Source organism: Mesitornis unicolor, unplaced genomic scaffold (genome assembly GCF_000695765.1).
Source record: "Mesitornis unicolor isolate BGI_N332 unplaced genomic scaffold, ASM69576v1 scaffold24789, whole genome shotgun sequence".
NCBI classification, from domain to species: Eukaryota; Metazoa; Chordata; class Aves; order Mesitornithiformes; family Mesitornithidae; genus Mesitornis; species Mesitornis unicolor.
The window spans coordinates 1-12,216 of NW_010208280.1; the positions used below are offsets into that span (position 1 = coordinate 1).

At 52.1% G+C, this 12,216-nt stretch overlaps 2 protein-coding genes across 2 annotated transcripts in view; one reads left to right on the forward strand and one right to left on the reverse strand.

Moving 5' to 3' along the window:
- The first annotated feature begins 2,329 nt into the window (after positions 1–2,329).
- Positions 2,330–8,653, forward strand: WDR31 (WD repeat domain 31). Its single transcript, XM_010192455.1, has 9 exons — positions 2,330–2,376; positions 3,101–3,230; positions 3,837–3,911; positions 4,842–4,986; positions 5,070–5,170; positions 5,697–5,764; positions 6,265–6,406; positions 6,922–7,084; positions 8,493–8,653. The coding sequence occupies exons 1-9, from the start codon at positions 2,330–2,332 to the stop codon at positions 8,651–8,653; spliced, it is 1,032 nt and encodes a 343-aa protein (XP_010190757.1).
- A 1,809-nt stretch (positions 8,654–10,462) lies between these two features.
- The window catches only part of PRPF4 (pre-mRNA processing factor 4), a gene marked incomplete at its 5' end in the record, with an annotated part of 3,067 nt that continues 1,313 nt past the window's right edge, over positions 10,463–12,216 (reverse strand). Inside the window, 5 exons of the mRNA XM_010192456.1 lie at positions 10,463–10,710; positions 10,884–11,002; positions 11,091–11,198; positions 11,358–11,480; positions 11,761–11,850. Of these exons, the coding sequence (XP_010190758.1) occupies positions 10,517–10,710; positions 10,884–11,002; positions 11,091–11,198; positions 11,358–11,480; positions 11,761–11,850 (634 nt within the window). The remainder of the gene's footprint in view (positions 10,711–10,883; positions 11,003–11,090; positions 11,199–11,357; positions 11,481–11,760; positions 11,851–12,216) is intronic.

Here is a 12,216-nt window from a genome sequence, read left to right on the forward strand (position 1 = left end):
GCTGGCTGCGCCGGATCCTTCCTATGGGGTTGCCCCAGCGGTAAGGACCCTTTTTGTTCCCACAGCCTCCCCGGGAGTTGCCCCATGGCCTTCCCACAGGGTTGTCCCAGCTATGGGGACCTGCGGTGGCTTCATACCCTTGCCAGGGGCTGTCCCGGCTGCAGGGACCTGGGCAGCGCCCATAGTGCACCCGCCAGGCTGCCCCACAGCCTGCTTGTGGGGCTCCCCACATCTATAGGGACCTGGGATGCTCCCATTTACCACCCACGGGACCACCTCCACCTATAGGGACCTGCATCATTGCCGTGGGGTCATCCCGGCTACAGGGTCTCGGGGCTGCCCCTGTGTCCTCCCCAAAGATGGTTCAACACCCCTCTTCTAGGGGATGCTTAGCAGCCCGTGACAACGGGGAGAAGGCTCTGCCATGGTTTATGTGCCCGCTGTGTGATTTCCTTATTCCATGGTTTGCATCTCACTGCAGCGCCTGAGCAGGCTTAGGCAGCAGCATAGGCTATTTTTTTAAAAAACAGTGTAGTACAAAAATGGTTTTGATTTCTGTTCAGCAATGCATCTGGGGGAAGGGAGGACAGGAGATAGTCCAGCGTGAAATTCAGCCTCCTGGAGGTGCAGCTTTGTGTGGATCAGTCGCTGCAAGATCCCCCTGTTATTAGAGAGCTTTGCGATGGAGCGGGTTCACAATAAACATGCGTAGGGAAGGCTGCCAGATAGCACAACCTCAGCTGAACATCCTGCCCGAGCAAACACTGTGCTCGTTCAGGATTCAGAAAAGATCCATACCTTTATTTGCAGCGTGCAAGAGGCAGGAGAACGCAGGTAGACACAAGATACAGCTCCTGCTTTGGGCCAGCTCGCTGTGAGCTGATGTGCAGGTAGGGATGGTTGCAGCGTGTTCATTAACCACATGCGTGGGGACACCGACTGCTGGTGAGGAAACAGAGTATTTGTTGTGATTAAAAAAAACAGAATTTACACCTTAGCTTTTTCCTAGAATCTGTTTTGCAGGAGAAACAACTCCTGGAGTTCTGTTGTGAAAAGAAAGTCATGTTTGTTCCTAATGGCCTGAAGTTATTTGGACACTCGGTCTGATTGAAAGTAGCAAATCACCGAATTATCACTGCCCCTCGGCTGCGAGATTGATCGTTCTTCACATCTTTTGAACCTGCACACTCATGGGTAGAGCAGGCGGAGATTAACTGGGTATTACTAATTGCTAATCACAAGGGCAGTCAGGGTAAAATTAGAAAGGGAATGTTTTGCAGAAACCCAACTACTCTGGCTTAGCACTTCTAGTACTTGGTTTTCAAGATTTTGGGGGCTGAGCCTTGCAGCAGGTTTTTTCTTTGCTGGAACAAGCCAGTGGGGTTTTTTTTCTGATTTTTATTACCGAAATACTACTGACCCAGAAGACAGCAATGCTAACGTACACCTAGTACAGGCTAAATCCAATTAGTGTGTCTTTAGCTAAGAAGCAGCCAATTACTGTCCGTGACAACTCACTGTCATTGAAACTGGTTTCTGTGGGGTCTGTGACCCGCGGGGATGAGAGCGAGAGATGCGGCCACGACCCGAGCTCTGCTTTGCCACAGGCTCCTGCCCCAGGCCGGGTGCTTGTGCAGGGCCTGGCTGTCCTGACACCATTCCTGGGGGATGCCCCACGCCGGGACGGGCTGGTCGCAGCCTGGACAGCAAGAATTTGAGTGGAATAGCCAAGCTTGGATGTTTTTAAAGCTCAGCTGTAAAAGAACTCCCTTTTCACAAGGAGCCCCATGGAAAAGACGAGGAGCAATGGACACAAGTTGTGTCTGGAGAGATTCCCATTGAACTCCAGGAGAAATTTGTTTCCCATGAGATCAGTCAGACATTGAACAATCTCCAGGGAAGTGGTGAATTCCCCATCACTGGTCAGTCTGAAGAGTCAGGGGACTGACTCATCTCATTTAAACGATGCTTTTACCTCCAGAGGTTGGACTGGATGGTCCTGGTGGTCCCTCCCAACCTGGTACTCTGTGATCTTTGAATGTCCCAGTAACTTCAGCTCTGAAGCTGGCTCTGCTCCAAGCAAAAGGTTTGACCAGGGAGCTCCAGATGTCCCCTCCTCTGAGGTTTTTCCTCTTACCCTAAATTAAGATGCAGACAGCGTGTTATCAGCACTTTATCCCGTACGTGTAACACACAGAAGCCTCTCTTCATTCCCCGTAATGTGGTGTCTCCTCACCTGCAGGTCATGTCCCAGCAGCAGGTACCCGAGATCCGGTTGTGATGCTCACTGCTGCTGGCCATAGTGGGAGCCGTGCTCGACAGCGGGGCTATGGGGAAACTGCAGAGCAAAATCAGCTTCCACACCACCAAATACAGGTAAAGCAGCACCAGATGTCTTAAGCTAATAAACCAGTTATAAGAGTGAATGGAGAACAGAAAAAGAATAGAGAATATAGCAAGCACATGGTTTTAGTTTCATTATTGAATGTGTGAATCAAATTTTCATTTTTGACTCTTTTAACGACTGCTCAGCTTCTTTAAAGGACTGAAATCCAAAATGTAGCTCACAGGAGCATGTAAACATGGCCAATGGTCATGCTCTGTGATGGCTAAGGCAGAGCTCTGATGGCTGACAGCTCCAAGGGTGGCTCTTTGGCCCAGATACCCAAACTGCTTCACTCTCTGTCATCAGCTTTCCTTGGCAAGGGGAAGTAATTTGGTGTCTGGCAGCAAGGTGGGCAATCTCTGCCCAGAGACCAGCTGAGGGCACAGGGTGGCAAGTCTGGTGTCAGAGCAAAGGAGAGCAGCAGAGCCTGGCCAGTGTTGGTGGAAGTGGAGGCTGGCAAGATCGAAATGCAGCCGCCTTCTGTCCTTCGCATGGAGCAAGTAAATATCAAAGTATTTAGCAGCTCTAGACGTGGCGTAGGTCTGCGCTGTCCCACCTAGCCCAGGAGATGCATGTGTCCATTCACAGCTTCTCTTCGGGCAGGCGGTGCCACCTCCCAGACCTTGGTGTCAGTGGGGAACATCACCCCAGCTTTGCCTTAAAACACCCTGCAGCTCCTGTCTGTCTGTCTGTCTGTCTGTCTGTCTGCTGCAGGGCCGATGGCTCCGTGGAGGAGACAGGACCTGTTCGAGCCGTTCAGCAGCACAGCCCTGTGCACACCGATGCTGTTGCTTCTGTGGCTGCTCTCAAACCGGACCTGTGTGTGTCAGGAGGAAGAGACAAGGTGAGAAACCCCAACACCACAGGGCACAAAGCACAGGCACAGGCAGGAAAATGTATTGAAAGAGAGAAAAGAAGGCAGTGTAGTTTAAACGTGAGCTTTAAACATTTCCGTGAATTGTAACAACTTTGTCAGTTCCTGAATTTAGAAAAAGAAGATGGGCTTAGAGTGAGGGCACACACTGAAAGGCACAGGAAAATGAAAGAGAGAAAAGAAGACGATGTAGTTTAAACGTGAGCTTTAGACATTTCCATTGTAACAACTTTGTCAGTTCCTGAATTTAGAAAAAGAAGATGGGCTTAGAGTGAGGGCACACACTGAAGCACATTGAATCCAAGTTTATCACCTCTCCAGAGCTCAGATCACATCAGAGGCTTTCACTCAGGCTTAGAATCACTGGACTGGAGCTTTTGCCACATTACCTGGCAATGGACGGGCTGTAAAGACAGCGGTATTTGCCATAGCAGCTCAGCCCCAGCAGAACCCATTCCCTCTCCAAGCCTGGGTTGTGCACAGGTCTCGGTGTAACATAACCAAGAAGGTGCATCGTCCTCCTTGCCCTGCTCTGCTGCTGCTGCGGTGCTGATCGCCTCTCCCTGCTCTCCGCAGAGCGTGGCTGTTTGCAGCTGGAGATCCGGGGCTGTGCTGCAGCGGTTCATCGGGCACGAGCGGGAGGTCACCAAGGTGAGTGCAGCTGATCGAGAGCGATGGGGTCTCCTGTGCTGTCACCGGTCAGAAACCGGGGACCAGGAGTGATGCAGTGACACTTTGTCATCCACAGAGGGCTCGCCTGGCTCCGTCAGAAAGAGGAGCCGGGGTGTCAGAATGCGTTAGGTGTTTCCCAAGGTATTTTGGGAAAATATCCCAGAAATATCCGCTGATATTTTGCTGTCCATGGAAGCAGCACAGAGATGCATCCAGACCAAACAGGGCTCCAGGAGGCCTGGACCTATGCTTACCTTTCCCTCCGAGAGACTGTGTAGCAATCAGGATGAATTACTAGGTCAAGTTTTCGATTCAGAGATGCTGTTCACTGTTCTTCAGGTCTCCTTCCACAAGACTTGTTGTTATTCTACAAATGAGCCATGCCCAAGAACAGTGGGGCTTTAATTTTCCTTCTGGCATCCTGATTACAAAGCCAAACACGCTACTCGGAGAGCAAACGTGCAGGGGTGTACATATGTGTGCATGGTGTGGCTGGTGCACCTCTGGCTGGGGACAGCCCCAGTGGGTCCCCTCTGCTGTGGGCTTTTGGAGGGATGGAGGGGGCTGTGTTCATCCCAGTGTTCAAACCAACCACGCGCTGGGCTCATTGAGGTTTTTATTGAAGGTTTTTTGGGTAAAACGAATGGTTTCTAAGAACAGGATCCACAAACACCCATCCACCACCCAGCTCCTTGGTTCTGAGAGGATGGCCGTGGGCTGCACACAAAGCAAGCAGGAGGCGCAGCGTGAGCCTCAGGCAGTGAGGCACATGCACATCCAGCACTGGGGTGGTCAGGCCCTCCCCAGTCACGTTTCGGGCTTTGACAGGGCAGCAGGAGCATTGTGCTCTTCGTGCAGAGCTGGGCTGGGTGGGGAGGTGAACTGGCTTCTCCATCCTGTCCTTTGCAGGTCACCTCTGCCCTCGACTCAAGCAGAGTCTTCAGCGCATCCCGGGACAAGACGGTGCTGATGTGGGAGCTTCACAGGACTTCGGGACCCAGCCAGCGCTTCCCAGGACATGACCTGGTTGTTACTGGCCTGGCTGTGAGCCCAGGTGAGGAACAACTCACTCCCATTCCCCAGCAATTTCCTGACAACTTTTCTTGCCCATTTTTGCCTGTTAACTTGTGGTTGCAGATGCCTCCCAGCTGTGCACGGGATCGCGAGACAACACCGTGTGCAAGTGGGACATCGAGACCGGGGAGTGCCTGGGCAGAACTGCTATCTCCAGGAATCTGGTAGGAACCACTGCTTCCTTGCATCCCATCACGGCACCTCGCTGCATTTGAAGCTGTGTAGAGTGAATTTGACCAGAGCTTGGTGTTACAAGAAGCCCTTGAGGCGCTGCACAGGTTGCCTGTGCTCCTGAGGACACCAAAGCTTGGGACTGGTTGCTCTGTTCTCCAGGTAACAACAAACCCAGGAGCACAGAGGTACCCAGGGATGCGCAGTGATTTATGAATGCTCCACCTCAGAGCTGTTAGGAAGCCCATTGCGCAGCGGGGGCTGCAGTCCCTTCTGTACCAGCCCAGCAGTGGAGCTGGATCTTCTCTGTTCCCATGGTCCTGTGTCCTCTTGAGCTGTTGGCACCTCCCTGCCTGCAAATAACCCCAGTAAAACCAACTGGGATTGAGCCCTGTAGGGGAAAAAAAACATCCAACATTTCTTGCTTGCTGCCCAGCATGAGGGGAGGGAACTCAGTGGCAGGCACTGGCCTGGGCTGCACACAGAGGTGAGCTTCTGCTCAGCCTTTTCTCTCCACAGGTGACACATCTCTGCTGGGTTCCTGGGGAGCCTTACATCGTCCAGAGCTCAGAGGATAAAACCATCAGGTAAATCTTCTGTGTGGCCATGGAGAAGGGAGTTACAGCCTGGGGCACATGGGGACCATGGAAGAGACCAGTGCACAGGGGGCTGTTTCTTTGGTTGGTTGGGTGGTAGCTGGTCTGGTACCCTGCTGGGGTGGATGGATGCAGCTCAGCTGGATCTCAGAGCATGGTCTCTGGCCAAGGGAGGATGATCTGGGGACACTTGTGGCTGTAAGCAGCGCTGGGCTTTGATTGCAGGTAAAAAAAAGGAGAATTTATTAAAAAAGAAAGCTCAGCACAGCTGCTCTGGCTAAAGACTGATCCAGAGCAGATCAGTGCAAGGATGCAGTGAGAGCTTTGGGAGCTCAGCTTGCTGGGAGGAAAGAGGGGCACTGCCCCAGGAGGGATGGCAGCAAAGGGGGGAAGCGTGCGGGCGCAGCGAGGGCATTCAGGAGGGCACAGAGGGAAGCCCTTTGTGGCACTGATGCATCAGAGTCCTCCTTCCCCACCCCTGTTCCTTGCAGGATCTGGGACAGCCGGGAGCTGAAGGTGGCTCACGCGTTTCCAGCCAAGCGGCACATTCAGACGAGCTGCGCTGTGAGCCAGGACGGGCAGTACTGCCTCAGCTGCAGCAGCGGCTCTGCCGGGGAGGGCGGCGAGGCCACCGTGAGTTTGCTGGGCAGCAAGTCCTGTTTTTTAATGGTTTTTCTCCAGTGTCTGTGGCACACAGCGCAGGACAGATCAGTGCTCCCATTTGCATTGGCCTTATGCTGGTGTCACCAGCCAGAAGAGCTTAGTGGCTTCCTGGCTGTCCCTCTGCTGAGTCTTCTGCTCACAGAATATCCGAGCAGATATTCTTCCTGATTCAAGCACTGGGATTTTGTGTCAGTAACGGCATCAAGGAGTGCGAGGGCCTTGCAGAAAGCCAGGGATTCAGTCCTGCATCAAGAAGTTGAGATGGATGCGGGCACACGCTCAAATAGTCACCAACAGTGAAAATCCTTTGGGGTTCTTGGTTCTCCAGGACTGTGAGCGTGAGCAGGGGACAAAGGCAGTAGACATTGTACTCTGAGGACTGGCAAGGAGCTCTTTATCCAAAACCATCTGTCTGCCTTTGTAAAACAGCTCCACGTTGGCAGGTGGCAGAGCCTGAGCTCTGAGCACTGCCTGTTGCCTTGCAGCTCTGGGACCTGCGGCAGACGCGGGACCGAGTGCGCGAGTACAAAGGGCATTTCCAGACCACGACCGCCTGCGTGTTCCTTCCACGGGGCCCAGCTCTCACCTCCAGCATTGCCACGTCCTCATACGACAGCACCGTGAAGGTCTGGAACCGAGACACTGGAGGTAGGGGAGGGTCCTGCCCCCTCAGTGTGCCTTACCCTGGGGTAATTCCTGAGCTTCCTTCCTTTCTGTCTCCTGGTGGTGATGGGCACAACAAAGCCTGAAATCTCTGGGTATTACTCAAATCCAGCTGCCAGGCAGGGTGGAGAAAAGCCCCAGAGCAAACCCAGCAGCTTCTCCTTGCCCTCCAGCGAAGGAGGGTGTTTGAGTGTGTAACAGTGGAGGTGATGGGTGTCCTTAAACTTGAGAGGCAACAACAAGGTGGCTTTTAAAGATAAATCCAAGTTCAGCAACAAAAGGAAAAATTATTAAAAAGGCTAACTCCAGGGCTTTCCACAGATAGGAGTGGAAAGTTGTAAAGAAAAGTGCTGGAGGACAGAGGGCTGCTCAGCAGCTGCCCTAACTTTGGCCATCCTCTTGAAGGGGAATGGCGGGCATTTTGGGGTTAACCCTGCTCGCTGGAGGACTTGGTGAGGGCTCAGCCTCACCTGAGCTGCACACAAAGGCTGTTTGCTTGCCTGTCAGCAATGCCTCATGCAGAAACCTCTTGGGAAGCCGTTCAGGTTCACAGCCATGCTCCTGATGCAGAAATCATCAGCATTAGACGCTCCCTGGGGCTAAGCACCTCTCCAAATGCACTCATTTAACATGGGATGAAAATAGGAACCTGATGACCTCCTACAGAAAAGCCCTCACCTTCTGTTTCACTGACCTCTTCTTTCACCCTGCACACCGAGACAGCCGCGGGGTTGGCAGCAGCTTTGTTTTGACCCTGTCACCTTCACAACCGAGTGACCTCCACAGCCGTCAGCCTTAATTCAGGTGCTCTCGGATGGGTGTCAGTCACCTGGAGCTGCCTGCCTGCCTGCGTCAAATGCAGCTCTGGTTGCAGCTCAGTGTGGGGCTGGTGTCTCCGCACAAATACTGCCTCAGGGGTTTTTAATCGTGGACAAACACAAGGGCTGATGTGGCACTGGATATTGGGAATCTTACTTGTTTCTCGTTTGGTGATTTATCAAAGCTGTGTGTTGAGTGCAGGCCTTAGGAAGAATTTTTCTGGCCCATAAGCAATTTGGGAGAAAAAGGGGTGTTGGGAATGTCTCCACACAAGCCCTGTAGGGTCTGTCTGTCCATCCATCCATCCCTGCTTTCTCTCCAGGACAGGGGCAGAGTCTGACCTCAGCCCGGATCCCCGTTAGCTGGGCAATGCACAGATCCCCTGTGGGTCTCTGTTCCAGAGGGGACATCCCAATGCTTTTGGACGTGGTAATCCAAGACAGTGAGAGATGCAGCTCACCCACCTCGGGTGAGCAGACAGACATGAGCAGAGACAGGAGGTGGGAGGTTGGTGTCATCACAGCTCATCTCGGCAAACCCAGTGTCCTGAGTAACTCCTCTCTTCCCTCCCCAGCCTGCCTGGCCACCTTGTGCCTGGAGGGATCAGGACCGCTGGCCTCGCTGGCTGCCTGTGACATCTCCACACTGCTCTGTGCCAGTTGTAACTCAGGAATCCACGTACTCCGGATGAGTGACCATGCAAACCCGGCGCTGGAGGAGGTGGCAGTGTTTTGACTGTGGTAACTTTTCTGGCAGAGACTGCAACTCCCCGAGATCTTCCCCCCTGACTGCAGACAGCAGGAGACCTCCCACCTACAGAGCAACGATGTGTGATCAGCAGGGCAGGGGGATTTATTGGTGTCAGTTTGTGGGTGAGCTGTCTAGGAGAAAAGACAGCTCATGGGTGCATTCAGGCCAAGTTCTCACTCCTGAGCAAGCCTTCCATGTTTTATTTACAGCAGCTCCATGCAGGCTGCACATGATGGGGGCTAGGGGAAGAGGAGGTGAGCTGCAAGGAGGAGCCAAGGGGCAGCACTGAAGGGCATGGGGCAGGGAACGCTCAGCCTCCAGCGCTTGCTCCAGTTGAGTGGAGCTGAGCACGGTGTGACAGAAACTCTGCACTGGGATTTCTACCCCAGGAACAATGCGAGTGTAAACGCAAAGAGTCCAAAATTTCATCCTGAAGCAGCAAGAAACGTGGGAGCCTGCTGGGCCAGGACTGTCCTGTGATGAGACACTCACTAGAGGGGTTGTCCTGGCTGTGCGGCTGGGAGCTCCTGCACAGGCTTGGGCAGTCCCTTTAGCAGACACTTCTGAACCAGCCCCAGCCCCACAGCTGGGTACCTGGGCGTACACAGGAGCAGGCTGCTATTAAAGATTCTCCTGTGTTGACTACTGGCCTCTTGTCCCATTGTGTCTTCCCTGGGAGTAACCAAGAGCTGGCACGCAGCACATGGCAGATGCCACCGCACTACCTGGGAGGGAGGGGAAGCCCCCAGCTCTCTGCTAGAAGAGAAGCAACACATGAGTGGGTTGGGGTTTTTTTCCTTCTAAAAACACAATCCCCAACTGCACTGCAAGTGTTGAGAACAGGGCTGTGTTCACATTCCCAAGAAACATAGACAGCTGCCCTCTAGCTGATAAAGGGGAGAAGAACTGCTCTTCTTTTGTCTCCTGAAGGCTTTTTATGACAGCAGATGGAAGTTAAACTGTGTTGTCAAGTACCTGCAATTTCTCCATTCCTTTAGTCAGAGTGCACATTCAAAACACTTTTTGATTTTCCAGAACATGTTTGCAAAACCTCAATTTAAAGAATAAACAAACAAGAAGCTCCACACAGTATAAGTCAGAACAAGATGATCCTACACTGAAACAGCCTTTGTATCATCCCAGGTGAGACAGATCAAAAACGTAACCAGGAGATGCCTACATGGATTTGAAACACCCAGTTAATGAGACTGGGCCATGAGTTCCAGGAGCTAGGACACAAGATGGTCAGAAGTGGTACATGGAAAACAAAAATCTCCATGGCTTTTAACATCTACTGTGAGTGAACACAAAGGGGGTGCAGACCTCCACATTCAGAGCCAACCTTGCAGAGGCAGGGGAAGCAGGTGCCGTGTTCCTCTAACTCTGACAGCAAGTTTTACTTTGAATGCAAATCAAGTTTGAAGCCACAGAGTCCTACCAAAGGCTGCTGGAAACTGGAAGGTCAGGAGGGCATTAACAGAGGCTGACCACACCAAACTGCAGTGTTGTGTGGCTACCTACGAGTATTTAAAACTGGAGAAAACCTGCGAGCCTAACTCAGAAGCAAGGATGGAAGCAGATGGATCATCTCCAAGTTACAGCAGAAATCATCTGCAGTATAAAAACGAAGTCCTAAAATGTGGAAAAACATCACCCAAGATGTAACTCCAAGCAAGCCCTGGCAAACACAGATGCTTCAAAACCACCTCAGCCCCAGACCAACCAGTGACGACAGCTGCGTAACGTGTTGCAATAGCAGATTCCTTTTTCACCTTTAACGTAAAAAAGGCAACTCTTAGCTGAAAGCCATCAACCTCTCGGTTCCAGCTCATCAACAGCACCTCTGAGCTACTCCGCCGTCCACAACTTGAAGGTTCTGTCGTAGGAGCAGGTGGCTATCAGCTGGCCATCGAGGGAGATGTCCAGTCCCATCACCTTGCCCTCGTGGCCAGCCAGCGTTTTCAAAGGGGACCAGCCGGGGTGAGTCCAGATCTTTGCGGTGTTGTCGTAAGCACCCGTGAGCAGGAAGTTACCATGGTTGGCTGCAGCACAGGAGAAAAAGGGGTAAGTGAGATTTGCAATTAGAAACAGGACGTATCTCTGCTCACCAGTACAGGCATTCTCAGCCTGAAGCAGTGTTTTTGAGTGGTCCCAGCCCCTGCCAGCTCGGCTCAGGAGAGGCAGGGATGAGGAACATCAGACAGGAGGTGCTTACGTTCAAATTTCACCCCGGTCACCAGGTTCTGGTGGGCAGGAATGGTGTAGATGCACTTCCTCTGGCGGAGGTCCCATACCTTGCAAGTGTTGTCACCGCTGCCAGTTGCGACATGGTATCTGCCAAAGGATGGAGGAAGAACACGTTGTTGAGAGCTGGGGTTTGTACTCAGAGCTCCCACATAAACCATGCAAGCTCCTTTCTTACCCATTTGGGGAGAAGTTAACCCCGTAGATCTCCTTCAGGTGGCCTTCTAGAAACATGATACAGCGTCCCGTGCGCAAGTCCCACACCCGGCCAAAAGCGTCCAGTCCACTGGGAAGAGAGAACCCAAGCGTCACCCACCAGAGACTTCAGCAACTGCCAGAGCACACTCAGCCACCAGCAGAAATCGCTGGGGCCCTTGGCGGGCATCAGTCAGGAACAAAACCTTGATAATATTTCATGTCCAGTCCTGACGCAAAGCAAACTCACCCAGTCCCAGCGAGAGAGCCATCCATGTGAAAGGCAATGTCGTAGACCCCTTTGCTGTGCCCCTCCTGATGGAGGATCTCTTCTTGAGCTTCCAAGTCCCACAAGCGCCACGAGTGATCGTAACTGTGAAAACAAAGCATTTGTCCAACTAAAAGTATTTCCAAGGAGAATAACAGGATATTTCACTAACTCTGAGGGCATTTTCTTTCCAGCTGGAGCCCAACAGGGACTCACGCAAGGGGCAAACACCATGACTTGGTGTTATTTACATTGCCACAGCCCAGCTCCTGTTGAGAATGGCCAAGCCTTGCCCATGCTCCTTTGTGGACAAGCAATGGCACCCACTGGGCTACCAGCTAGAGCTCATGGTAATGTCCCAAAGCAAATAACCACATCGTCATACCAGGTAGTACCCAGGAACCTCCCTGACGGGTGCCACATCACTCGTGCCACTCTCATGCTGTGTCCTTCAATATCTGCCACCGGTTCATCACTGAAAAACAGAAACAACAATCATCAGATGCTGGTCAGAGGTGGCTGGCTGTAGCCAGGCCTTTGCAAACATTATTGTCACAGCAAGAGATGTGCTAATTAAATGCCAGGAACAGCATTTAAACGAATTACTCCGAATTCAGCCTTTTGTTCACACAGTTTTAAGTGAAACCCCTTTATCCATACTCCTGCTGGTTACAGAGCTCTCCTGGGATAATTATTAATTATTATTCCTGAAAATCAACAAGGCCCTTGTCATTAGCACTTGGAAAGTGCAGAGATAAAACACAGGCTACCTGAATTGCAGGGAGTTTATTTCTTTTCAGATGGTTTCCCCTCACCTTGATTCCCCTAATCAGGGAAATCT

Coding starts and splice junctions, on each gene's coding strand:
- WDR31 (XM_010192455.1), top strand. CDS start 2,330: ATGGGGAAACTGCAGAGCAAAATCAGCTTCCACACCACCAAATACAG. Junction 3,912..4,841: donor ACGAGCGGGAGGTCACCAAG/GTGAGTGCAGCT, acceptor TGTCCTTTGCAG/GTCACCTCTGCCCTCGACTC. Junction 7,085..8,492: donor CTGGAACCGAGACACTGGAG/GTAGGGGAGGGT, acceptor TTCCCTCCCCAG/CCTGCCTGGCCACCTTGTGC.